This window comes from Phascolarctos cinereus, unplaced genomic scaffold, assembly GCF_003287225.1.
Source record: "Phascolarctos cinereus isolate Bilbo 61053 unplaced genomic scaffold, phaCin_HiC Scaffold_5;HRSCAF=322, whole genome shotgun sequence".
In the NCBI taxonomy this organism is placed as follows: domain Eukaryota; kingdom Metazoa; phylum Chordata; class Mammalia; order Diprotodontia; family Phascolarctidae; genus Phascolarctos; species Phascolarctos cinereus.
In genome coordinates this window covers 251734336-251761985 of record NW_027555958.1, presented here as the reverse complement: position 1 = coordinate 251761985, position 27650 = coordinate 251734336, and the positions used below count along the sequence as shown (strand labels likewise).

Sequence of the window (27650 nt, the reverse complement as noted above, 5' to 3'; positions counted from 1 at the left end):
GACTTCCTTGTTAGAGCTTCATGAGAGGCTTTTGCTTTTCTTTGTATCCCCAGAATTTAGCACAATGCCTAATACATAGCAGGCACTTAATAAATGCCACTAGACTAACATTAGAGGATTTGGCCTTGGAAAGGAGAAGGCTACCCCATCAGACACTGGGAGAAAAGAGAGAGAGAGATGATGTTAATCAAGTGGTTTTAAGCTTGAAGAGGAGAAAAGAAAGAGTTCATGGTGAAAATTTTCCTAAATTTTCTAATTAAAATAAGATGCGATGTCCTCAGCTGAAAGGGTTGGAGACAAGTGTGGTAGGCTTGAGGAGACAAAATAAAATTTGGAATATCTAATGTGTGGAGTGAAATAGGGAATTCAGGGATAGGGACTGTGACAAGTGAAACTTGGAAATAACTGAGGAAACAGAGGTTTGAGCTTCTGATCATATCACTTTATTAAGCAGTACATACCAGTTGTATAACAGATTGGGACCAGGCCTCCTCAGCTTGGCACTGGACCCTGAATACAGGGGGAGACAGATTTTTATGCTTTAAAAGAAAACAATTAACAGGATATAGACCGGGATAAAAGATTAAGTAATCTGATTTCTAATTAAGGAAAGATTAGGGGCTTTCCAAGTGGAGAAGGAGGGGTGGTGGTAGTAGTGGTGAAAAGGTGCACTTCCCAAAATCAGGAAAAGAGGTGTCCCAGTCCCCTTCAAGTGGGAACAAGAAAACAGTAACTGATTGACCACTATGGAGCCAGTTTTCAAATAAGACATATGGGCTGCTTGAAATGTATGATTGTGAGAAAACTCTTTGCCTCAATCTTTGGATCTAGCTAGATTTCTGGTCATCATAACCTAGGTCCTTAGTAAAGGGTCTTAAGTAAAGTAGGAGGTCTTTAGTAAAGAGGAGGTACAACTTCCCAGCCATGCAGGGCTAGGTTCAAACAATGCAGTAAAGTTTTCTCACAGTTCCCATAACTGAATAAAGTTTTCTCACAAGACAAAATGGACTATACCCATAATTGGATAGAAAGGGAACTGAGCTAGATCCAGAATTGAGTCACAAGATGGAGTCAGTGTAGTTTACTTGATTCCCACAATTCCCTTAGGACAGTGATTTTATTGGCATAGGGAACTTCTGGATGAGGATATTTTCTCTACCAATTAAGTAACTGTAGTCTTATCACGTCACACACATCCCCCAATAAATTCCTGTGGTTTTTTATTACCTCTGGGGGTAAATACAAAATGCTCTGTTTGGCATTAAAACCCCTTCATAACCTAGCCCCTTCTACCTTTGCAGTCCTTTTTCACCTTACTCCCTAACACATACTCTTTGATCCAGTGACACTGGCCTTCTGGCTCTTCCACAAATAAAACACTTTATCCCTCAGGTCCAGGCATTCTCACTGGCTGTCTGCCACACCTGACACACTCTCCCTCCTCTACTATGATTACTGGCTTCCTTTAAGCTCCAACTAAAATCCCATTTCCTTCAGGAAGCCTTCCCCAATCTCCCTGAATTCCAGCGCCTTTCCTCTGCAAATTATTTCCTATTTGTCTTGTATGTGTGTTTGCATGTTGTCTCCTCCATTAGATTGTAAGCTCCTTGAAGGCAGGGGCTGTCTTTTGCCTCTTTTTGTATCTCCAGGTACATGTGCTACGTGCCTGGCATGTAGGTGGTGCTTAATAAATGTTTATGGTATTGTAACTTGCAGTAATGAGGTCAGAAGTGAAACTTTGAAGCCAAGTATTCTTGGCTCTGAGACAGGCTGGGAATCAAGGATAAATAAAAGGATTGTCTTGTTGTATTTATACCCCAGTTGAAGTAAAAAACTGTGACTTCCTCCAGCTCTCTTCAACATAGGTGAAAAGATAGCTAATCCTAGATTATACAAGTTTATGTATAATTTCTCCTCCCTTTTGCTCCACTTTGTATTTGGAAATGCCCATTTTGTTTGGTGATTAAGTTCAGAATAAAAAAAAATACAAATATAAACTCTTTGAGGACAGGACTTACTTCACCTTTGTATTTGTGTCTGAAGCACTTAGAAGAAAGCCTGGCACATAAGCCCTTCACTGTATGACAGTGGGCCTGTTTATGTAGCTAGGGAGAAGAAAAAAAAAAGAAAAGATACTTAACAATACAAGGCAGAATATGCTTTAGCAGCTTATAGGAGGGAGAAAATATTTTGAGTCAAACACTCCAGGAAAGTTTCATGTAAGAGGTGTGCCTTGAGCTGGAAAGACAGGGAAAATTTGAACCAGGGAAGAAGAAACTGACCAGAGGTACAGAGGTGGGAATATGCAAGGCATGGTCAGAGAAATGATAAAATCATTTTGACTTAGATTCATGATAAACAAATAAGGCTCAGAGGGTGGGTAGAGTCAGATTGTGGAGGGCCTTAAATGCCTGGCTGAGGAAATTTACTTTCATTGTGAGTTTCATAGTTTTCCTATAGGATCTGGCAGGTTAAAGTGTTTTAGGACCCGTGCCTCCACTTTTCATTGAACTATCCGTCCTCTCCCCTACCTCTGAGAGCACAGGTTCTCTTTAGGGTTTCTCTCTTTTCCCATTTCCCTCCCATGGCTTTGTTCCTTGTTCTCTTTCCTTCCATGGAGTAAGTGTGGGAAGCTGGGGGTGTTCAGTGGAGGTTCTGTGTAATTCTCCCCTCTTCCCATCTTTCCTCTCTTAGGTATTTGTGGGATGGTGACTATCTCCTGGTATGCCTCTAATATCACCCGACAATTCTTTGACCCCTTGTATGCTGGGACCAAGTGAGTATGGGAACTTTTTCTAGCATTCTGTTTGCCCTCAGGTTCCATCCCCAGCCACAAAGTTTCACAGCCCTGTTCCATTCTGCAACTCTCAGGTCCTGCCCTACCCTGCCCACCTCAGTCTGAACCCATCCCACACATCTGTAAGGACCCCTGCCCCTTTCAGTTCTCCTCTTCAGCTCTGGCCCCAGGGCTCCATCCACTCACCATTCCAACCCTGTGCTGCCCCCAGGTACGAGCTGGGCCCTGCCCTGTACCTAGGCTGGAGTGCCTCCCTGCTCTGCATCATCGGGGGTGTATTACTCTGTGGCCACTGCTGCTGCTCATCAAAGAGACGTTCAACAAGGTGAGCCTGGGGAGGGGGCAAGAAAGGGAGGGGGCACAGGTAGGGCAGCTGTAGAGGAGGGGAAGGGACCTCATCGCCTGACTCTTGTTCCCATCCTGCTTGCAGTGTACCCTACAAGGCGTCCCAGACTGTAGTGCCCTCCATGGATCCGGCTTGCTTGCCCCCAGGGGCTTCAGACAACACTGAAGTAAGCTTCGACAAATACGGGAAAAACGCCTATGTGTAAAGGGACTTAGGCGGTAGCTTTTGCTCTCTTCTGTCCAACCAGCTTGGAGGGAACAGGAGCATGGGCTCCCCAAAGTCAGACCTCCACCCACCCCCAGCTCTTTGGCTTCACCTCAATTCTGAGCAGACTCCAAGCACTCCACCCTTACTCTGGCCCTGCCACTGAGCTTTGCCTGGAATTTCATGTCCCAACCCCTCCAGAGAGGTCTGGTTGGACAGCTTTCTTGCCATTGCCACTTCCCTTGGCCAGATGTTGAGAGGCCCTATGGAATACGGGGTAGGGGTCGGGGTAGGGAACCACCAAGTATGTGTATTTTGTATAAATAAAAGTTTAAACTACAACCATAGCGGTGAAACAGAGGGATTCTTGGTTGCTGGGGCGGGAGTGGGAGGTGGGGGTGGGGCGGGGAGAAGGATGGGGCAAATATATGTAGGTAAATTGTGCAAGCATAAGGCTCAAATGGGGGGGGGACACAGAGAGGGAGAGAGACAACGTATCTATAATCAGAAGATGAGTTCACATTCCAACTTTGGCAAGTAACTTCTCTGAAGCTCATCTGTGAAATGAGAGTGCTTGAACTTCACATTGTGAGGATTAAATGAAACACTGATGTAAAAATCTTTACTGTAAAGTGCTAAATAAATGTCAGATATTATTGCTGGTCAGAGGGTATTAAAGGTATTTCTGAAAAGGTGAACTCCTGCACCCCCCCCCCAAATTAATACTGAACTCAATTAACTGGTTTAGAAAATTAGTGGACATCTTTTTGTTGTTTTGGGGGGGAAGGGGAGGATTACATATGTGCAAGTTTGAAATACCTACTCTTTCGGGGAATTTACCAAATTGTTATTAGCCTGTAGTAGATAGAGTGCTGGTCTTGAAGTCAGGAATACCTGGGTTCGAATCCCACCTCTGACACTTAGACTGCTATGTAACATGGCAAGTCTGAACCACTTGGGAACTTCAGTTTCCTTATCCAGAAAATGGGAATAATTACTGTAGTAACACACACTCAGGATCATTGTGAATAAGAGAGATACTAGGTAAGATAATAGACTTTACAAACTTTAAAGCAGTATCTAAATGCTAGTAGCAGAAATTCTTGATAATACTGATACTGAACACTCCTCTTGTGAAGCTGTTTGATAGCTATCTCAAAGAGAGGTAGTTATCGAGACTAAGAATGCTATCAGTTCAGCAGCCTCCAAAAGCTTCTTTTTAACGACTGGGCAAACTATCTAAAGTCAATGAACTTAGGATCTTCGCTTCGTCCGTACGTGTGTGCCACACTGGTGTACTGGGCACTACACAGTAAGTTCCTATGGCTTACCTAAATTTTACGCTTTCACTGTGCAGCTGGCACCAGTTGAGGGCACTTTCAAACCCCAGATTGCTTTCAAGTCTGGAAACATCCATCTCAGGATTGCTGTTCAGTTATCTATGCTCAGGAGAGAAACACAGAGCAAAAGAGAAAGCTGCACCTTTGTGGCAGTCTCAGGTTATGTGCTGACTGTCAAGTTCCTGAAGTTCAGTGGTTTTTTTTTGGTGAGGGAAAAGGAACCCATGGCTCCTCAGCTTCTCCTGGGACATCCACGGAGAAAGAACTACTTGGCCACATGTTCCAGGGAGAGGAAGAGGAGGGGAAGGAGAGGAAGTAGATCGAGGAGATGTTTCCTCTTTGGAAGTACTGAATAGGTAGTTCTTCCTGGATCAGTAGAGGAGAATCCTGATGCAAACATCCCCTTGCTGCCATCACAGGACCAAGAGCCCTTTAACAGAATTGCTCCATCATCCCAAAGAACCCAAGTAATTCAGTACTGAGTCACACTTGGTCAGCCGGAAGCAGCCAGAGCACTTCAGAGCAAGACCAGCGGAGCGGCACCCTTTCATGTCCATCTCCTTACACTCTCCATGGGGGTATATGTGCCAACCCACCAACATAAATAAAAAGAAAGATAAATTAGCAATTTACATAACAAACAGAATCACTACTGGGTTCAAGGAGCTGGATTTTGTGTTCTCTCTCTCTCTCTCTCTCAACTAACTGGTTCATCTATTTTGGACACATACTTGTGGTCCCAACCAGTTCAGTCCTAGGGAGTTTGACTGCCTAAAAGAAAGGTTTACTTCTTTTTTTCATACTCTTTGCTTCATTATATCCACAGGGGAAATTATTTAAAAGTTAGGTTTGGGTCATGTCTCGAGTCTCCCCAAATTGAGGAATAGAAATATATTTGATCTACATTATGGATCAGGTTTAGACAGGTACTGATTTCCTCCACACAAAAGAAATGTTAAGCACAAAAGGCATTGACAGAAATTTAAACAATAAGTAATAACTATTACTATACCAAAGGCAGCTAGGTGGCACAGTAGAAAGAATGCTGGGCCTGAAGCCTGGAAGACTCATTTTCCTGAGTTCAAATGTGACCTCAGACACTTATTTAGCTGTGTGACCCTGGGCAAGTCACTTAACCTTGTTGCCTCAGTTTCCTCATCTGTAAAATGAGCTGGAGAAGGAAATGATAAACCATTCCAGTATCTTTGCCAAGAAGACCCCAAATGGGATCACCAAGGGTCAGACATGGCTGAAATGACTGAACAACAACATTACTGTACTGGAAGGTTGAGACTTAAACATTGGAACATGAAGTAGTTTGTGGGACTGCTGAATAGCACTGTTACATTTCACTTTCATCTTGCACTGTCCAAACAACTCCCTCCAGGTCCATGTTATCTGGCAAGTCAGGCTAGGGTTTGAGCTCCTTCCCCTGTTGGTGGCAACTGTCAGGTACAGAAACTCTGAAGCAGCTAGATGTTATAGTGAATATGGTGTTAGCCCTCTGGAGTCAGGAAAACGGCCTCGAATTTGTCAGCAGACACTTACTAGCTGTGTGACTTTGGGCAAGTCACTTAGCCTCTGTCTGCTTCAGTTTCCTCATCTATAAAATGGGGACAGTAACAACACCTATCTCCCAGGGAGATCAAATGTAAGGAACAAATGAGATATTGTTTGTAAAGTGCTTTGCAAATCTTAAAGTAGTATATAAGTTCTAGCTGCGAAGCCATTATTTTACATTTTTCCTCCCACCAGTTAATTCCAGTTGAGGACCCAGGATCTCCAAAACCTCTTGAACTCACAAGATGGCTTACAAGACAAAATGTTTCCAAATTAGGGTTGCTGTTTGGCTACCTGCATTCAGGAAAGGAGACACAAAGCATAAAACGCAACCAGAAGCCCCAAGATCTAGGCTTAGGTCACCTAGCCAAGCACCTCTTCTAGCTGCTATTTGAGAGTGGTTGCCATGCAATGGAGGTAGGGTAGGGGGGTAGCCCCTTCTACCCTTCATAGAAGCACTTCTTCCCACACTGAGAGTCAGAGGAAAAAGAGATATACGGGCAGTATTATTCTCAGGCTCTTCCTGAATTAGCAGCCAGTAATGGGGTTTGCTGTGTCATCCCTAAAGTGCCTGAGATTTTCAGTGCTGAGTCACCCATGGCCAGCTGGATACATCAAGGAGTTTCATCATCCCCAAAGCACCCACGCACTGAGCTAACATATGTGGTCTGCTCAAGTAGTCAGGGCAGCTTTGTGCATGCCTTATTACATAAATAAGTTCAAGCAACTTGGGATCGGGCAGGTAAATGGAAAGCGGGGGCAGGGTGGGCGAGGGAAGAGAACCTGTGAAAATAGACTAACATTAAAGTAGTATAATAAAAGCTAATAGAAGAGACATCCTATCTTGGCGAAGCTGAAACTGCATGCCATCTCCAAGGAGATTAGGATGCCTGCTGGTTCAGGCAGAAATTTCCCAGCATCTTCTTCTTTGACCTCATCCCCCAGTTTTGCCCTGACATCAAGGCTGAAGGGACTTGTGGGAGCAAGAGAGGATAGATTAAAGTAGAGGTAGGACTTAGGAGTCCTATCTAGTCACAGAGACTGTGGTGTGAGGCTTGGGATAGCCCCCAAACTAGTACTGTGGAGGTGACCTGGGGTGCCTATTACTGAGATAGTCAAGAGATTTTCTCTGGTGGTTTCTAAGAGAGATGCCCTCATGCCCTCATTTACCTGCCCTAATTTACTTTTTATCTTCACCTATCCTCACAGAATTGGAGGGAGGAGGCTGTGGCTGACCATCTCCTTGGTGCTGTCTTCAGATGGTTAAAGATAGTGTTGTACTAGCAGCAAAGTATCATAAGAAAAACTAATGGAAATGGAAAAAAGAAAAATCAATACAATTTCATTGACTTACAGGAAAACTTGCCTAATCTAAATGGCAGGAACTTTAGGAGATGTTGCTCATACCACAAATAGTTATACCATACTGTTTAACTGGGCAGGGGAGGGGATTAGAGCATGGGTTATGGAAGGGGTATAGAGAATGAGGAATGTGAGAGCCCCACAGGAGGAAGCCACTGGGAGGTTGGGGATATCACAAAGAGAGCAAGGAGTTAGGAAAGAAAGATGGAGGACTATTACAGCAGTGGCAACCGAAAGGATAAATATGAGGGACCCAAGGGGGTGAGAAATGGAATTATAATGGGGGACCTACTGCTTAGTCCAGTCCTTATGAGCATGTACAGAGTACCTGAATAGCCTGAGAAGTCTATGGCCCCACTCTCCTAGGCTTATCTCCTTATCTCTTTGGTACAATTGAGGTTTAAACTATACTCTCCTGCAAATTTTCTGATGTGGCACAGTTATAATTCCTTGTTCCTCATTCTAAGTAGGCTTTCCTGGTCAATTTTTAGAACATCCCCACCCCTTCTGTTACTGGTCCATGTTCCTTGACCCTCTTATCTCACTATGTGACAACTATGATGGCAGGTCCTTTGTTGAAAACTCTATATAAATCCCAATCCTTAGCAGCTTTGTACCTTTAACTAGAGGGCATATCCCACTGCTTATCTGGGTTATCACCCAGAATGCTACTCCATGGGACAGTAGGGGCAAAGGCAGACACATGCAAGTCTGTCTCTTACTGAAATAATGTTTGTTCATCTGTCCATACCCTCTAGACCACATTTGGCTGTGAATACAAATAAGCCATTCTAATTGATCCTAATGTAACTGTACAAATTCACTTGAATTCTACTTTAGATTTGCATGACAGTAGCAATAATGCAATTCTCCTGGGGAGCCTGATTCTGGGAAAATTATGATGACTTGTAATGGAAGTGCCTTGCGGAGATTGGAAACCTGTTTCATAACTGGCTCTGGTCCCTAACCATATGCTGACTAGAAAGCTCTTTAATTGGCTGTGGCAGTGTAAACTAAAGCAGAGTGCATTCAATACTAGCTGGCCTTCTCTCTGTACTTTTTGGTTGACTTCTTCCAGTCTGATGGCATTCTGGTGAAAGAAGAGAGACAGTGCTATAAGGAAAGAAGTCTGGGTCCTCCTTATCCAAAGCAGACATATGGCCCATGAATGAAGGCCTCAAGTTCTTTACCACTATGCTTGTAAGTTGAGTCCTTAATGGGGTTTTCAGCCAGCTTATCCAGCTTTGACGAGCAAGGAGTAACCTTCGGGACTTAGCCCAACAGTAGCTGAGATAAGGGCTTACCCAGTAGCAATACTATATTTGGATGTGAACTTGGTGGGATCAATGCTACACAGAAACCAAGTTAAGCTTAAACCAACTCTTCCCAGAGAACAAGTTGATATAGGAGAAGATGTGCCCCCACAGTCTTAGGAGGGAAATGTTTGTACTTCTTCCTATATTTTTGAAGTAAATATTCCTTTGCAAAAGCTGACTGAGGTTAATTGGTTAAATAGAGCTGGGGTGCTAATTATTGGTGGTTAACTGTGGAGGGAATATATTCAGGGTGGGGACATGAGTTAGTATCAGTAGAGAAGAGCTGATACCCCAACCTCTGAAGGGTACCCCTTAGAACCAACCTGGAGGGGTAGATGTAGTCAGTCTAGCTCAGAGAGTAAGGTCAGAGAGTACTCTATATATATATTCAGGGATAATCTGTAGGTATGGGTTATGTTGGCTAGGGGTGGGGGATGGATTGGATAGCTATTTTTTTTCTTTTTTTTCTTTTTAGCCAATTGGGGTTAAGTGACTTGCCCAGGTTCAAACAGCTAGTAAGTGTCAGATCCTCCTGATTTCAGGGCCGGTGCTCTAGCCCCACTGGGTAGCTATTTTGCAAAGACCTGGTTTGGGGGGCCTTATTCTTTCTTACACAAGCTTTGGTACATGTGCTATAAGAGAAGGAAACAAGCAGAGAAAGAGAAAGGGTAGAGTGAAGAAGGACAGTACCTGGGAGGGGAATAGTCAGAATCAAAACAAACTTACCGATCCTAAAGGGGGAATTGAAAGCATAATGGAAATACAGATCCAACCAGCTTACTCAAATGATACCTCTCCATGTGGAGCATCCTGGGGAGATCAAGATTCTTCAGCAAGGGAGGTACTTTGGAGAGACTGTGGGGCATTCCTGGTAACCACATGGTTCAGAGGAGGCTGGAAGCAAAGGCTTTTTTTGTTTGTTCGTTTTGTTTTGTTCTAAAGGGCTGAATCAGCCCTGCTGCCTCTTTTCCTTCATTCACGTCTGGAAGAATGAGATGACTCCTTCACTGAATTGGACTAGCGAGAGACTTAAGACCAAGACCAGTAAGAAGGCTATTAAAATGACCTAGAACTGTGAATGAAGAAGATATGTACATGTGAATATATATATATATGTATATATATATATATATATATATTAATGGTGTGAAGGTAGAACACTGAGGTTACAAGCTTGGATAATTGGGAGGAAGCTCTCTACGGGAACAGGAAAATTCAGAAGAGGTGAGTTTTGGAAAAAGATAATGAATTCTGTTTTGATATATTGAGTTTGAGATGCCTATGAGACATATAGTTTGAGATGTCCAAAAGGCAGTTGAGGATGCGAGCTGGACATTAGAGATAAATATATATAGATCTGGGAAACATCTTGCATGGAGATTATAATTGAACTTAGAGGAGCTGATGAAATTGTTAAGGTACAGAATAACAAGAGAAGAGGACCCAGGACAGACTCTTGGAGGATACACATATTTATTTATATATTTTTTGAATAATACTGTTATTTTCCTCAATTACACGTAGAAAGCAATTTTTAACATTTGTTTTTTTTTTTAATTTTGAGTTCCATATTTTCTCTCTCCCTTCCACCCCTCCCTGAGATGGTAAGCAATTTGATATAGGTTCTACATGACACCTCTATTTAGTAGATGAAGATCCAGCAAAGGATTCTGGGAAAGAGTAGACAGGTAGAAAGAAAAGATCATAAACAACTGAAAATAAGTCCATATTGCGACTTTCACTATTGTGGTTTCGATAATATCGCAGGTCAAAATAAGAAATTAAATGGGGATTTTGTGGAAGCTGCAGACAACACAGGAAGGCCAGCCGATGACAGAAAAAGTTTAGAAACTCAGAAATGCATAAAAAATACGTATAGTATTGAATATATTTTATCTTTTAATACGTACATACCTCATAAAAGAAAAAAAAAATCAGACTTCTTCTCTGGTGTGAAGGGAGGGCCAAAAAGTTTTAGGCAGATTTTCCATATCACTGGGGCTCCACACCCCTAACTCTTGCGATGTGGAAGGGAAACCTGAATTCTCTCTCATACTGCCACCTTCTGGTAGGTTGAGGTTTCTTTTCCTGAGGGCCTTGAGGACATGGTGACCACTGGCTGAGGCCTTGGATTAAATTGTGCTCCATTGTGGGACAAGAGGTAGGAAATCAGTCCTAAGAAAATCCAGGGTCCAGACTGTTAGTCACATTTTGGGGAATGAAGTGGATAATACTGAGAAAAGTCCAAAATAAACAACTGACATTTCCTCAGAATTTATGAGGAAAGTCCAGGGGCTTTTTGGAATCTTTGGGTTTTTCAGAACCCATATTCCCAACCTGGGCATCCTGATGATTCCATTTACTCAGTCAACCATAAGACCAACTCTTTTGAGTGAAGCCCAGAATACACTAAAGCTTTGTGAGACTATCCAGTAGGTTCTTCTTCTTAGGACTTATGGTCCTTTGGGGCTCATGTTTTTGAAGGCTTTGTCCATAAAAACCAGGCTGAATAGAACCTTTGGCAGGCACCAAGGTGTGGCCAGAAGTCACTATTAGGCTTCTGGAGCTGCAAACACCCTGAAGCATCCACTCACTATACCACTTTTGAATAGTATTCATCAGACACTAGTTACTATTAAACAGGTAAGGTAAGGTCATACCTTTGCCCAAATCTGCCCATCATGAGTTAAGTGATGCAAAATAGTACCTCTAAGTAAGAGGGGTAGGGCACAGGAGGACCCTACTGTTCAATAGGAATGGGATATTCAAGATCATGCTTGCCTGGGTCCCTGAGGGCGGTTAGTACCTCACACAAACAGGTTATGACTCCAAAAGAGACTAAGGCCTTCAGTCTAATCCCTGATGCCCTGCCTCTTCAGATAGCCCAATGAGCCCCCAACAATCAGGACCTGGCTCCTGAATAATGCCATCTCCCCCTGGTTATTGATGTTTCTATGTACTAATAGTCATGGGCAATTGGACCTCAGCAGCAATTCATCAGGTAATAAGTGATATTTTGTGTATGGGGGTCCTGACAAGTGTTCCCAATGGGCTGAGCTGTGAGTCCCATGGCTGATATGTAAGAGAGTCTTGAGGGACAGAGTATATGAGATCTTCATCTACACTAATTTCTGCATGGTGGTCATGGACCTGTTAGCCTGGAGAGAGTAGGACTAGACAATAAAAGGCTGTGCTCTTTGTGATCAAGACTAGTGGAGGAAAAATATTCTTCCCTCCTATTTTGGTTCATGGGGCCATATTTGCCTGGATGACCACTGATATCCTACCCTGCCACTCAAATTTCACTAACTGATCTGTATGACTGTGTGGTGGGGAGATCTGTAGTTAAAGCCTAATGTTATTTGAGTGAGACTCTACCCAGAAGACCAGATCAGATTGCTCTCTAAGTCAGAACATGGTGGTGGTGGGGTGTAGGGAAGTGCATAGATTCAATCTACCAAATCCATCTCTTTTAGGAATGTCATCCCTCATCTTTACAGAGCTCCATTGAGGGTACCAGATGGAATGGGAATTCATCTTTATGGGACCAAGTATGCAGGACTCTCTTAGCCATCTAAAAAGGGACAGAAAGCAGTCTTCATTTGGAGCATCGAATTGATTTAACTATCTTCCAAAAAGTAAGTCTTCTGAGAACTCTCCAAATTGATGGAACTCTGCTGTAGAGAGGAGGATTCAATTCCACTGGACCACATTCTCAGTTATTTTTCCAGTAACCCATCAGGTTGCTATTTAAACTTCTTGTAACCTTCCCAGTTCCTTGGTGATGACAGCTCATCTACTTTCTGCTCCCTCTGTGAAGGAAATCACACTTGGGGGTGGGTGGGTAATGATAGGCTAATCTTACCACTAGTTCCCAAGTCTTAAACTCACTTCTGTTCTGAATTTCATGTCCTATACTTCTGATCTCAGTGGGATGCTGCACATTTTCCAGAGAAAGCTCTGGGTTAGAGGTCATACTTTCTGCCAATGGTCATTGATTGCTCTTTCATTTGAGCCAGCTCCTTCTGCTATCTGCCTTCTGCTTTCTCTGCATGTTCTTAAAAAAATGGAAAGCTATCTTTAGTTTCTGAATGTGTTGGGCCAAATTACTTTCACTTTTCTTATGCTGGCAATCCAGGTTCTCCAGAACAGTTGATAATAGATAAGGAATGCTAGATCTAGTGCTTTCTTTACCTTTCCTGTCAGCCTTATTTAACTAATTGGTTTGAGTCAGTGGAGACTTTCTGGTTCTGTCGAGAAGACTCCGTATGCCACCAGAAGGTCCCTTGCTACTGGGTGCTCGCTATCTGATTACCTTGTCTGTTTGCATCACTTTCCCCCAATTTCAACCACAATGTGAGCCACATTTCACTCTAATGTGAGAAAGGGCATTTCATAGCCCAAGAGATCTAGCAAGAGATCCTGAATTAGGTGGAGATTCACAAAATACAAATGATTTGTTATAGAGAAAGTGGGACAGAAAGGAGTGGGGCAGAGGTAGGCTAAAAAGGATAGTGTTGGGGCAGCTAGGTGGTGCAGTAGATAGAGCTCTGGCCTTGGAGTCAGGAGGACCTGAGTTCAAATCTGGCCTCAGACACTTGACACTTACTAGCTGTGTGACCCTGGGCAAGTCACTCAACCCCACTGCCTAGCCAAAAAAAAGGATAGTGTTCCACTATGTGTAATGGGACCAACTACCTGTGTCATGCTCATAATGACTGAGATCGTGGCAGAGGAATTGAATAAACCCATGAGATATCAAAGGATGTTTCTCAGACCTCCAACAGACAAGAGTGAGGAAGGGCTGGAGGGCACCAGAAGTAACATAGAAGGCATTCATATACATGGCTGCTCAGGGACTCAAGGTGCAAACAAGATAGCCTGGAAGAGAGAGGAGCACTGATCTTTCAATGCATGTTCTGTGACACAGAAGGGGCCCCAAAATGTTAACTCTGGATTTCCTACCCCTAGACCAATGACAGTAGGGATTCATCAGGAGAAGTACTCAAAATGGGCTGACAAGAGAGTGGATAGAGAGGTTGTCCTCCAAAACTATTCCAGGGCTCAAAAGAGTCAAGAGCAATACCAGAGGGGGGCATGTTATGGTGAATGGCACCAATTAGATTTAAATGATAAAAGTCACTTATTAGCAGGAGAGCAAAGGGATTGCTTGTTATTCAGTCTTTGGGTCATGTCTCACTCTTCATGATCCCATGGACCAACTGTCCATGGGGTTTTCTTGGCAGATACTGGAGTGGTTTGCCATTTGTTTCTCCAGAGTAAAGGGATATGGCTTCGAAAATATACAGATGAATCCAGCCTTAGACACTTGACACTACTAGCTATCTGACCTTGGGCAAGTCACTTAACCCCAACTGCCTCATTGCCCCCCCCCCAAAAGAAAGTATACAGATGCTTTCTTCCCATTGAATCAGAATAAAAAAAATATATAAAAATAATAAAAATATTGCACATTAGTGATTGGAAAACAGACCACTACAGGTGAGAAGTAAGGTCTACACAGTAAGTGTGGCCACCTTGATGGTTTGTTTTGCATAACTGATTTTCTTTCTTACAAAGGAGGGCTCTGGGAATGGGAGGTGTTACTGAGAAATAGTATAAAAACCCAGAAATATCAACAAAACACTTTTTGGTTTGTTTTTTTTAGGCGACTGGGGTTAAGTGACTTGCCCAGGGTCACATGGCTAGTATGTCAAGTGTTTGGTCTGAGGCCGGATCTGAACTCAGGTCCTCCTGACTTCAGGGCTGGTGCTCTACCCACTGAGCCACCCAGCTGCCCCTAACAGAACACTCTTTAACCCTCCTTTTTCTCCTGATCCTCCTAGACCCTGGCTGCAGGTGTTGGGCAGATCCAGTGAAGCTGGGCAGTCGACACAAAGATCCTCATTGGCAGTGGCCCTTTGTCATGTGGCAGCAGCCAGGGTGGCTGGATTTGTCTGTCCTCCCATCTTCCCGGCCTACCTTTTTGAGCTCAGGGGTATTCTTAGGACAGCAGATGCTCTTAAATGGTTGGTGGCTACTGGCCCCTCCACAGGCCCCACCCGTTTGGAAGGCCATTCTTGGAGCTGTCCCTAGGTCCTGGACCCCAGTGCAGAAGCTTCTGAAACATCACAGGTCCAATGGCTTAAGGAGTATAGTCAAGGCCTGGGCCCTGGGCATCCCCTCATTGGGCAGTCCTTTTACTCCCCCACAAGAAGGCTCAGAAGGGGTGGAATCACTGGTTCCTTTACGTCCTGGGGGCCTCTGTGGGAGCGTGGTTCAGGGTTGCTAAACCTTCCACTGGCCACAGAGGGCTCAGAAGGCTAGGTGATTCAGTGAGGCTCCCCATGCTCCATCCGCCTCCCAGAAGATGTGTCCTCAATAAATCTATGCCACCCAAAGAAGGAAAGGGGCTCTCTAGTCCAGGAGCAGGAAGAGCTAGTTAATAATGATGAACTGGTTACCCTCTTAGGCCCTTCCTTGTTCTGTCCCCTACATGGAGCCACCAGATCTCAGGGTTCCCTGCCCTCCCAGGGGTTACATATATCTTGGGGAAATGGCTCTATTGGCAATTCTCCTTTCCCCCCAGGATGGTTCAGATAACTCCTTTGTAGAAAGGGTTTGGGGGACCAAGGAATGGAATTATTGGGCCTTACTTCCTAATAATACAAGGAGGTCTTTTCCTACTTTTTCCTACATAACTATGGTGATGAATTTATTTTTATTTTTAAATTGACATTTTTATAAGCATTTTTTTCTCTCTCCAACTTCCTGCCCTCTAATAACAATAAACCCCCCCCCAAAACCCTAAAATCTTCCTAATAAATTTTTGTTCTTCAGTCATTTTCAATCATGCCTGACTCTTCATGACCCCCTGTGGGATTTTCTTGGTAAAGATACTGGAGGGGCTTGTCATTTCCTTCTCCAGTTCATTTTACAGATGAGGAAACTGAGACAAACAGGGTTAAGTGACTTGCCCAGGGTCATACAGCTAGTAAGTATCTGAGGTTGGATTTGAACTCAGGTCTTCTGGACTCCTGGCCTGGTGCTCTATCCACTGTGCCACTTAGCTACCTTCATAAAAAATATACACTATGAAATAAAACAAATTCTCACATGGCCATGTCTAAAAAAGTATGTCTTATTCTTAATTACAAGTCTATTGATCCTGTGGCAGTGGGTAATGTGATTCATTTATGGGCCTATAGAATAATTGCTGGTCATCGCATTGATCAGAGTTCTAAAGTCTTTCCAGTTGTTTTCCTTTGTGAAGTCGCAATTGTAGAAACTATTCTTCTAGTTCTGCATGATTTGCTTCTATATTAGTTCACAGATTCTTCTCAGTTTCCTCTGAAACTGTCATTTCTTGTGGCACAATAACATTCCATAATATTCATAAACATTTTGTTTAGCCCTTTTCTACCAGGAGAAACCCCTACAGAAACTGCAGCATTATCTGAAATCATAATTGTTTTGAACTCAGCTGAAGATCTTGCTCTAGTCCCTCATTTTAACTGTGAATCTTTGTGCTTCAAGTGCGTTTCTTACAAACAACATACTGTTGGACTGTTTTCTAATCCATTGTGCCATCGTCTTCTGTTGTATGGGGGAACTCATTCACATTTACAGTTGTGACTGTTTATTTCCCTCCATTCTATCCTCTTGTATTTTATTCTTTGCTCCTATCCCACTTTACAAATAAGGTGGTCGTAGAGAGGGAATTTGCCTGACACTCGTGATCTAATAAGTGAAACAGAAAAAAAAAAGTGAAACAGCCTGTTTTCTCTCTGTTGCTCTTCTCTTTTGTTTATTCTACTGGATTCCAGGGTTTTTTTCCTTTTAATTCCTACTTCACGTTGCTCTCTCCAACATGTTTGCTTTGCTCATGCATATTCCCTTACCTATCCTGTCTTCTCTCTTACTTTCTCCTTTCTACCCTTCCCTTGTCCCTGCCTCCTCTTATTTCTCTGGTGCATTTCATGTATTTCTATACCAAAATCTGTGCGTGTGTGCATGTGTGCGTGGTGGGGGAGACGGGGGGAAAGGAAGTGTTCAATCATTTTTTATCTGGCTCAGAAGAAAGGAGGATTCTTGGGATGCCTGTTGCCCCACTCTTTCCTTCATGATCACTTATGTACCAATTATGTGATGATTTTCCTTCTCTTTTTCCTCCTTTCTTCTCCAGTAGTTGTCCCTCACATTTTTGTCCTCTCAAGACCATTAAACAGAACACAAACTCTGTTATACTTTTCTCTATGATTATAGATATGATAAGGTTCTGAGAAGAATCTGATTCTTATGCCCTTTTGAACATGTAAACAATTCATCTCCTTTCAATTAAATGTGTGTACCTTTCTACATTTTTCTTGGATTCTATTTTTCCATTTCCAAATGTCTAATCAGTTCTGGCCTTTTCTTCAGAAATCCTCTATTCTATTAAGTGTCCCCTTCCCTCACAGTATACTTAATTTTTTTTCTCGATAAGGATCCCTGGTTATAATAAGCCTTTATTTCTTGACTTTTGTAATATTGTATTCCAAACTCTTCTCTCACATATGAAGGCAGACTAAGTCTCTTGTGATTCTGACTGTGTCTCCTTGATACTTGGATTCCTTTTCTGGCTTCTTGCAGTATTTCTTCTTTGACCTAGATACTATGGTTTGGGTCATGACATTCTTATGATTTTTCATTTTGGGGTTTCTTTCAGGAGGCAACTACTTCTAGTTTTACTTTGCTTCTAAGAGATTTGGGCAGTTTTCATTTATAATGTCTTAAAATATGGTATCTAGACTTTTTAAAAAAATCATCTTCAGAGAGTCCAATAATTCTTAGATTATCCCTCCTTGAACTATCTTCCAGGTCAGCTGCTTTTGATACATTTCTTATATTTTTCTTTCCTAATCTTTTGTTTGTTTTTTTGTGAGGCAATTGGAGTTAAGTGACTTGCCCAGAGTCATGTAGCCTGTGAGTGTTATATGTCTGAGGCCAGATTTGGACTGAGGTCCTCCTGACTCCAGGGCTGGTGCTCTATCCACTGAACCAACTAGCTGCCCCTTTCCTAATCTTTTGGCCTCATTTTAATATACCTTGTCTTACTGAGTCATTGTTTTCTGTTTGACCCATCCTAATTTTCAAGGCATTCTGGTCTTGGGTGAAGTTTTCCACTGCCTGTTCCAAGGTAACCATTTTTCTTGCCCTCTTTCCCTCTCAGCTTTTCTATTCTGTATCATTTGTTTCATTTTTTCTAGGTATTCCTATAGTCCCTATGTCCAGGACATATTTTTATCTATGACTTTACTTGGACTTGTGGTATTACTTACTATCCTCCTCAGTTTACTCCCCTGGATGTCTCTCAAACCAAAGTACTTGCTCATGGCATCTGCTGTTTTTCTTAGTTTGCTCATCTCATCCACTTTAGTACCTAGATTTCAGGGCCTGTGCTTGGGTCAGTCTCTAAAATTGAATGGCATGGGCACGAACTTCCTGGTCCTGAGTATTGGAGAAACATACTAGGACCCTTCTTCAAAGGACGATGGAGTTGCTCTGGTGCTGGGCTCTGCCTGGGGGCTCTTCTTGCCACAGGACTCTGGGACCTCCTCCTCCATTAGGCCCCCTCCAAAAAGCCTCCCCTCCTGCTGCTGGAGCAGCATTGCTGAGCACATACCACAAGCTTCAGGAACTGCTGAAGGTAGATTTTGTCCAAAGCCTTTCTCCTGGGCTCAAGGCACTAGGGTTAAGTTGGACCCCTCCTGGAACTCCCTGGGCTGATCTCTTTTTAACTGGGATCCTGTAGCCATAGGCTTTGGGATGGTTTATGTGCTGCTTGGCTCAGGATCACTGGCTGCCTAGCCCATTCCGTCTCAGGGTCCTTGAAGGATGCTGGGGAGACATCTCTCTGTGGACTTCTGGGCTAAGTGAAGAAGTCCATAGATGGTTATTTCTTTTTTGAGTGACTTTTTAAGCCCCTTTGGGGTATTTTCAGGAGATCTAGGCTCTTCTACATTCAAGGCTCCCTTTCTCCTCTAATAAAGGTTTGTTGCATTTGAGGCTTTGAATTTTTTTCATAGAGGTACATCTAGACAGGGGATCCCTATGGGTAAATTGAAATCTACTATTTTACCTCTAATTCAATTTCCACACCACCACTACCAAGTCCCCTTTCCCTCATCTGCCTCTTGTTTTCACAATTCCTGGCCAGGAAGCAATGGGCAATCATTACCTCTGGTCAAGAATTTTATGCACAAATATTCCGGTTTCCAGGTTTTGTGGGGATCACAGGACTATAGGATTGGAAGAGAACTTAAGAAATCGTCTCATCTGACCCCTGATCCTGAGGGAGATACAGAAGGCCATATGTATGAGGCAAATCAAACCCCCCTCAGACACTTGCTGGCTGTGGGATCCCGGGCAAGCCACTTCACCTCTGCTGGCCTCAGTTTCCTCATCTATGAAATAAGGAAAATAACAACATCTACCTCCCTAGGCTTGTTGTAAGGATTGAATGAGATAATATTTATAAAGTGCTTAGGACAATGCCTGACGCACAGTAGCTGCTTAATAAATACTTGTTTCTTGCCTTCCTTTATTCATTCCCCTACCACTAACTTGACCACTATTTTCCCTAAGACCTTGGGAGACAGCCCAGAGCCCTGAATCCAAGAGCCTTGGGAATAGCCACATCCCACAAACGACCAGAACTGCTTCCAGTCCAGCTCCCACAGCCATCATTGAGGGGAGACATTATTGTGGAGAGAGGGCCACCTTCATTACCACCAGCAACAGCTGCTGACCAAATACCACTAAGAGATGGGCATGGGAACCCAGGGAGTGGCAGCACCTACCAGTCGAGTCCTGCTTTCAGCCCAGTCCTCACAGCCATCATCTGGGGAAGCAATGCCTTTGGAGACTGGGACAACCACCCCTACCACTTGCCAACTAACTGCCACACCCAGGGCAGGTAAGCCAGCCTACCTGAAGCACTGAGGCACCCTGAGGGAGAAACAGGAGGCAGCCTGTGTCAGGCAAGTCAAGCTATCATTATCACCACCTTGACCACTGTCTTCCTTCAGACACTGATGGAAACAGTCCAGAACCCTGAACCCAAGAGTTTTGGGAATAATGATGCTTCCAGCCCAGTGCCCTCAATAACCCCCATGGAGATGCAGCCTGGCAACTGCTCCTGTAGGTGCTGCAGCCATAAGCTAGTGACCCAGAAAGGAAAGTTCTTGCCATCAAAGCCCTTGGTACTGTCAAATGTTTCAGTGTCAGAAACTGATATGATTTTATCAGCAGAAACGACATTAAAGAAAAGGCACTGACATTTGCTGTCATTGCACCGAAGTAAGAATCATGGGCCTTTTCCATTGGACATGCAACTGAAACTTCCGTATGTGTTGTCTTCTCCAAACCTTCTTCCTGCCTTTCCCATTACTGCTGAGGGTCCATCAACCTCCCATTCACTTGGGTTGAAGATCTAGGCGTCATCAGACTCACAATCTCTCACTCCCCATATCTAATCTGTTGCCAAAGCAACACTATCAACAACCTGGTGCAGGCTCCCAAGGCTTGACACCTGCATATCCAAACAGCCTGTGGGTAGATCTGCTTGCTACAAGTCTCTCTTCACGCTCCAGTCCGTCTTCTGTGATAGATGATCAATCAGACCCCTATTTATTTCAATCAGTATCAATCAGTTTGATATGATTCCATAAGTTCTATATATTAGGCCCAGAGCTGTGAGCTACCAGTTATGAAGTTCACATGCCTAACTACAAGAATGCTGATGACCAAGGCCAGAGAGGGTGGCAAACTCTGGCATCATATGGAAAGCCTCCCAATTTGTTTTTCGTACCTCCGTGCTACTGGTACCATCTCCTCTTGTTCAACATGAGGAGGAACCCATCCATCTTAGGATCAGTTAGTCAGCAGAGATAGGCCCCAGCTGACGCACCATTTTTGGGCTGATCCATCATTTCTGGTCCTCAAAAATACGTCTGCCAACCAATGGGATTTTGTATTTGACTTTGCCTCTGCTGAGTAGGTACCAACTCTAAAAAAACAAGGTCCTGGGGATCAGGGGGCATCTCAGATCATGAAGAAGATCTGAGGTCCACAGACCCTTACATGAAGTGCTACTGGCTTGGAGCCCTGCTTCAGTGCTTTTTCTTGCAGATTGGACAATTTTGGACCCCACACTTTCACTCAGTTGCCAAAGTGATATTCCTAAACCATAGGTCAGCCCTCACCACTGTATAAACACCAGTGGCTCCTTGTCACCTCCAAGATTAATTATAAAATCTTTTGTTCACCTTTTAAAGCCCTTTATAACCTGCTCACTCCCTCACCTTTCCAGTCGTCTTACAACCCTATTCCTTCTTTAAGTCCCCCTCCTCCTGCCCCAATTCTCTTTAATCCAGCGACACTGATCTCCTTGCTATTCCTTCAACAAGTACACTCTAGGCATTTTCACTGGCTGTACCCCATGTCTAGAATAATCTTCCTCCTCTGGCTCCGGGCTTCCTTTAAGTCCCAGCTAAAATCCCATCTTCTTTAAAAGTCTTCTCAACTCCCCTTAATTCTAGTGCCTTCTCTTGTATACAACTTGTTTGTACATAGTGATTTGCATGTTGTCTCCCCTACTAGACTGTAAGCTTTTGGAGGGCAGGGACTGCCTTTTGCCTTTCTTTTTGTCTGTCCCTAGTGGTTATCACAGTGCCTGGTATATAGTGAGCACTTAATGTTTACTGATTCACTGACAGAATGTTAAGCTCTTTGGAAACTGTGACTGTTTTTCCTATTTGTATCCCTAGTGCTCAGCATACAGTAACTTAGCAATTAGGAAGTGCTTTATTCATTCATTCAGGGTACACTGAAGATGAAAAGACACCCTTCTAAAGGTGATCCTGGTAACACTTTGTTAAGCCACATTAATACCTTTTTAAATACATGCATTCACAAGTATTTAATGAATACTTCCTAGTATTAGGGATAGGATCATAGATTTAAAGACAGAAAGGACCTTAGAGGTCTTTTTGTAGGTGAAGAGATTAAGGCCCAGGAAGGTTCCTGGCTTGCTAAAGGTTATACAGGTGGGAAGCAGAAGCATCATCACCCTGCCATTGGAGATTAGGCCTTTTTAAGCTTTGGCCAAGCTCCAAGAAACTCTACTGTTCTAACTTCTCATGTGACCAGACTGTGTTCCCGTGGCACTTTAGAGAGAGAGCAGGAAGGGACCATAGAGGTCACCTAGTCCCTGATCCAACCCAACACATGTGAGCACACACACTGGTCTCCAAGGACCATCTTCCTTCTCTATTTACTGGCTCCTGGCCAGTTACCTGCAAACATCTAGACGTCCCCTAGACTTAAAAACCTTTTCCCTGATGCGGCCCCCACCCTTACAAGCTGTGGTCCAGTCTTTTCCTTTCCATAGCTAAACCGATAAAGAATGGCTTATGATCAGAGCCCACAATATTGGTGTCATTTCTACTGTCTACCCCCTAGATTTGGTTGTTAATTATTTATTTAAATAGTTTGGGATTAAATTGTCTTGATTATATGCTATATGTTATATGATTATATATAATATATAATGTATATTATCTTATTTTTTAAAGCTAATTTTAATCTTAGATCCAATAAGCTGATAGCAACCACAAATAATTGATTCAGAGGTAATTCCTACATCAGTAACAACTCTTTTTGTGGGGTTACTGGCACTTTTCCTAACCAGTATTTATCAATTCTTTTCTCAAAGTGTTTACAATTTAAAAGTATGAGGCTTTTGTGTAACCTATATGTATTTGTGTTCTGTCATTCTTTATTCCAAAGCCATGTTTACACACATACAACATACATATATGTGTATATATACACATGTATATATATATACATATTTCTCCCATCTCCACTCTTCCACTTTTGCATTGTCACTAAGTGTCTGAACGTATGAAGATTTAATTTGGAAGGTTTTATCAAATTCATCTCTGCCTCTTCATCCTTGATAACCAATGGTTCAATAAAAAAGGGCAATTTTCATTGTTTTCTTTTGACAAATACTTATTAGCACTGCAATATATAATGTTCAAAGATCTCACAAAATTGTTTTTGCCCCTTTAGCTTAAATTTCTTTCTTTCTTCTGGTTTGGTTTACAGCAAGAATGTCAAGGTTGATATAATTCATTTACTCCAGCATATTCAGCCACTGGACAAGAATTTCACATTTAGAATAGCAATGATTACATTAAAGTTTATAGATGGTCTAAAAACTGTGTGAGGGCAGTTAGGTGGAGCAATGGACAGAGGGCTGGATCTGAAGTCTGGAAGACTCATTTTCCTGAGTTCAAATCTGGCCTCAGACACTTATTTGGTTGTGTGACTCAGGGCATGCAACTCTATTTGCCTCAGTTTATTCATCTGTAAAATGAGCTGGAGAAGGAAATGGCAAACCATTCTAGTATCTTTGCCAAGAAAACCCCAAACAGGGTCATGAAGAGCTGGACATGACTAAAAATGACTGAACAAAAAAACCTGTGTGATTCTTAGCACCCTCTGCCCCATTTTCAGACGCTTCAAACATCATTACTTCTGGTAACAGAAGCCAACAGACCTGATTGTTAGTTACAAGGGCCAAGTCTTCTCGTCCATTTGACTGGAAAACCCTAAGGGCACAGATAGGGTCAGTAAGCTCTCCAATTTCTTCTGCACCATTTCCTCTACTTACTCCCTCTTACTTCAGTAGGTAGCCCAGTCATCTGCACATACAGGTTATTTGGAAATGAAGTAAAAAGAAAGAACATAGACACCAAAGGAGAAACCAGGAGATTTAGTGACAAGAGGATGGTTAAGAGTAGAGATACTGAGGACCAAACAGACACTGACAGGGTGACAGGATGAGCATAGAGTTGTGAGGAGGAACAGAAGGACCTCAACCATCATACCCACCCCCAACAAATAAAATGTCAACCTCATATGGTGAAACTTTTTCTTATGGCTTTATTACAGACACACATATCAGACTGCAGTGTTTTGCAGATTTAGTTCCATACCACCTCCCCCATCTAAACTGAAACACTGGGGGACTTAGAAAAGGGGCTCTCATTTTCCCAGTTCTTATCTTCCTTGTTGGAAAAGAAACAGGATTAAGAGATATACCTTTTCAGACACAGCAAAGGTAAGGAGCTGTTTTGCTTGATTATGCTTATTTATTACAGGAGGTTGCTTTTTTTTTTAATGTGAGGGATTTAGAAGGGAGAAGAGAACTAGCAGTAGATATGCCAAAAAATAAAGAGTCACTACAGCATTTTAAAAATGCATAGAAGAGAAGAGGGTTCAGAAGGAGAGACAAGCAGGATAGCTCTAAAATTAACACATTGCATTTATTATATCCTTAAAGAATGCAAGATGTATATAAGAATTTTGTGCATAATCATATTTTGTGACTTCTGTGTATTTGGAAATGGTGATTTTGATGATATTTGTGGAGTACAGAATGACAAAATTAAAAAAGAAAAAAAAAGAAAGAAAAGAAACAGAGACTGAGGAATAGTCCTGTCTAGGAAGCTGTAAGGTTCCAACAGTTTCATCTTTTCTCTCTGGGAGAGAGCAAGGCAGGGTTTTCTTTCCTTGGGGAAAGCTCCCAGACTTATACTGTCCACTTCAAACACCTGGGGACAGAGTTGAGGCATCAGTTATATAGGGGAAGGTGGGGAGGGTAGGATAGGGTACAGAGACAGGAAAGGAGAGAGTCTCTTATGGAAAACGAGGTCTGGTCCTTTTTCCCATCAGTGAATTTACCTAGGTTATTTCACAGCAAGCAATTGTGAGTGGACAGTATATATGGGGACAAGTGGGAAGGGAACATCTTCAGGTTTCACCAGCACAAAACACATTGGGAGAAGAGGTAGAAGTAGACTGGCTTAAAGAGGGACTAGAAGAACTGTGCGAGGGGAAGAATGGGGTACAATCTTACCGAGTCTCTTGGTGTGTGCCAAGGCAGCGGACAGTACAGTATCTAGCCCCACAGCTGACACAAGTATAAGGAGAAGGGAAACCACACACTGCACAGAAGGGGCGCTGGGGCCGGGTCGGGGGCCCTGCACAGGCTGTGAGATAGTTAGGGCCCTCAGTCACACTTAAATTCTGGAAAAATGAAAGAAGTGGGGACATGGATCTACAGTTACCTCCTTATTGACCGATTCAACCTTGCCCCCTTCCCTGATGTTATTTCTATTTTTCTAACCTCTTATCCCCTAAGTCCCCGGCCCCCGATTCTCACCTGCTCTTCCAGAAGGGCCTGGAAGTTCTTTCGAAAACGCAGTTTAAAATGATCACCTCTAGTTTTCTTCTTCTTCTTTCCTGAAGGGGAATTGGAGTCATTCTGTGAGCTTTTCCAGTCACCTTTCTTTCCACACTTTTCCTCATCTTGAGGCAGATATCCCCCTAGACCATCACACTTCCACTGTGCCCCTTTCAGAGAATCACAGATTTCTTTTCTTCTTCCCACTTAAGCCCCCCTTTTATCTTTCCATGTCATTCACCGATTACCTCAAAAGCAGAGGTCATAGATCATGGATTGAAAGCTAAGAGACCTCAAAGCTTAGAGAGGTCTTCTTGTTCCAAGTCCAGTGTTCTTTCTACATGACCACGCTGCCTCAGATACAAAGACTAGCAGAGCTAGTCTATGAATTTAAATGGAACTGAGGGCTCCAACCTGTGAAGGGATTAGGGATATTAAGGGTTCTGCTAACCTAATTAGCTCAGACAAGAAAAGTGACTTGCCCAAAATCATAAAGGGAGTGAATGGCAGCACTGGGGCTAACAAGAAAGTACCCCTGACAATCAATCATTACAATCATCTTTTTCCCTCTATCAGGATGTTTTTCTTTCCCTTACAAGCTCTCTTGTACTATCCTGTCTAGTCTCTCTCCTTTCCTTTGGTCCCTTTTACTTCTGAAGCACTAGAGTGAATGCTCCAGCAGAGGATGAGTACAACATCTCAAACATGCCTCATCTCTATAACCAGCCTGGCCCTAGAACTCTACCCCTGTGTGGACTATAAGGCAGGACCAGGGACTGGATATCTGCCCTGCTTTCACACATATCACTTCTCCCTGGCCCCCCCACTTCTTTTTCGGAGTTGATAATGAAGTGAATATTGCCTCTTCTACTGTGAAAGGCATGACAGCCTAGTGCCCTACAGCTCCATGTAGAATCCATGCTTAGAGAAGGCTGCCTAGGCTTTCTACCACCACTCCCTGTTCCCTAAAACTCATGTTGGCTCTATTTCTCCAGTGTCTCTTTCCCACTCTTCCCTACCCTTGTATTGTGTCCTCTAGAACCTCTGTCTTATTAAATAACCCTACATATTAAGTCTGTACTCTCCACCAGGAAAATTACTTATATATTTGTATTTATATTATATTTAATTTCTGCCCATGAGAATATGAATTCCTTAAGGATGGGGCCCATATGCTTTTGTCTTTCTAACACAAGTAATTAACACAGTACCTGGGACTCTATATAGGCTTTTTTAACTTAATTGAATTAAGAGGCCCATATTTGAAGTCAAAGGACCTGATTTTGAATTTTGGCTCTTCCACTTACTCCTCCTGTGTTCTTCGGCAAACCACTACTTCTCTCTGGGTCTCATTTTCTTTTTCTTCAGGATAGGGGTTGGAAAAGAACAGAGGTTCTTCACCTGAGGCTATACACACACACACAAAATATATTGATAACTATATTTCAATATAATTGGTTTCCTTTGTAATCCTATGTATTTAAAAATTTTATAAAAATATTATGCAAAGGGTCTGAGGGCTTCACCACATTGCCGAAGGGAGGGTAGGGGGGAATGATCCAAAAAAAAGTCAGCCTCCAGTTCCGAAGATCTCCAAGGTCCCTTTCAGCTCTAAATCTTAACCTTCAAAATTTATATAGATAAACCACATTTCAATATAATTGGCTGCCTTTGTAATAGTACATATTTTACACATTTAAAAACATTCTGCAAAGTGTTCAAGCACTTCAGCCCACTGCCAAGACGGGGGCCCATGACGCCAAAAAGGTTCCGAGCGCCTGGTCCAGAAGATGCAGCTCTAACTCGCAGCCTCAGGGCAGCCAGGTGACGCAGTGGATAGAGCACCGGTCCTGGATTCAGGAGGACCCGAGTTCAAATCCGGCCTCAGACACATAACATTTACTAGATGTGTGACCCTGGGCGAGTCACTTAACCCCACTGCCTACGCAAAAAAACCAAACAAATCGCAGCCTCTGGGGCCGCAGCCGTCCGTCGCAGTCCCTTGCCCTCTCTCGCCCCGGCTCACCGGTGTCGGCATCATCGTCGAACTGCGGCAGCCTCTTGCCCAGCTGGGGAAGGCCGGCGTGGGGGTCGTCCTGGAAGTTGTCGTTCTCCAGGGCCTCCAGCTGCCTGTTGATCCGGCGCTGCCGGGCCGCCCGGTCCAGCACGCGTCGCTGCCCGGGGTCCTGGGACCGCACTGGGTGGAAGGAGAGGGGACAGCGGGGTCAGGCGGGGCGCCCCCGTCGGGGGACTGGCTGCCCGAGCGGCGCCGAGGGGCGGCGGGGTCCGGCGGACCCATCCGGGGAGGCTCACACTCACCCGAAGTCTTCTTCTCCACCATCCTGGCCGATGCAGCCCGCCGACAGCGGCGGCGCAGGCGCGGACTCTCGCCCGGAAGCGCCGCTGCGCTGAGATCCCAGCTACTTCC

At 43.5% G+C, this 27650-nt stretch overlaps 2 protein-coding genes across 4 annotated transcripts in view; one reads left to right on the top strand and one right to left on the bottom strand.

Annotated features, from left to right (window-relative positions):
- The window catches only part of CLDN15 (claudin 15), a 19256-nt gene extending 15567 nt beyond the window's left edge, over positions 1 to 3689 (top strand). For both annotated transcript variants that reach the window (XM_020966507.2, XM_020966508.2), the window contains 3 exons: positions 2695 to 2776; positions 3009 to 3122; positions 3228 to 3689. In XM_020966507.2, coding sequence (XP_020822166.2) covers positions 2695 to 2776; positions 3009 to 3122; positions 3228 to 3348 — 317 coding nt within the window. In that variant the 3' untranslated portion in view covers positions 3349 to 3689. The remainder of the gene's footprint in view (positions 1 to 2694; positions 2777 to 3008; positions 3123 to 3227) is intronic.
- On the bottom strand, positions 421 to 27650 carry ZNHIT1 (zinc finger HIT-type containing 1). Of its 2 annotated transcripts, none has more exons than XM_020966597.2 (5): positions 27542 to 27650; positions 27249 to 27419; positions 25202 to 25281; positions 24896 to 25065; positions 421 to 11100 (listed from the first exon to the last, which is right to left on the bottom strand). In XM_020966597.2, exons 1-5 carry the CDS (start codon positions 27561 to 27563, stop codon positions 11058 to 11060), a joined length of 486 nt encoding a protein of 161 aa, XP_020822256.1. In that variant the 5' UTR covers positions 27564 to 27650; the 3' UTR covers positions 421 to 11057. The 2 variants fall into 2 exon arrangements, with proteins under 2 accessions (XP_020822256.1, XP_020822257.1); XM_020966598.1 differs by lacking the exon at positions 421 to 11100 and adding an exon at positions 23895 to 24590.

Coding starts and splice junctions, on each gene's coding strand:
- ZNHIT1 (XM_020966597.2), bottom strand. CDS start 27,563: ATGGTGGAGAAGAAGACTTCGG. Junction 25,282..27,248: donor CGACGATGATGCCGACACCG/GTGAGCCGGGGC, acceptor ATTCCCCTTCAG/GAAAGAAGAAGAAGAAAACT. Junction 11,101..24,895: donor GGCACACACCAAGAGACTCG/GTAAGATTGTAC, acceptor GGATTTTCTTAG/GACTGATTTCCTACCTCTTG.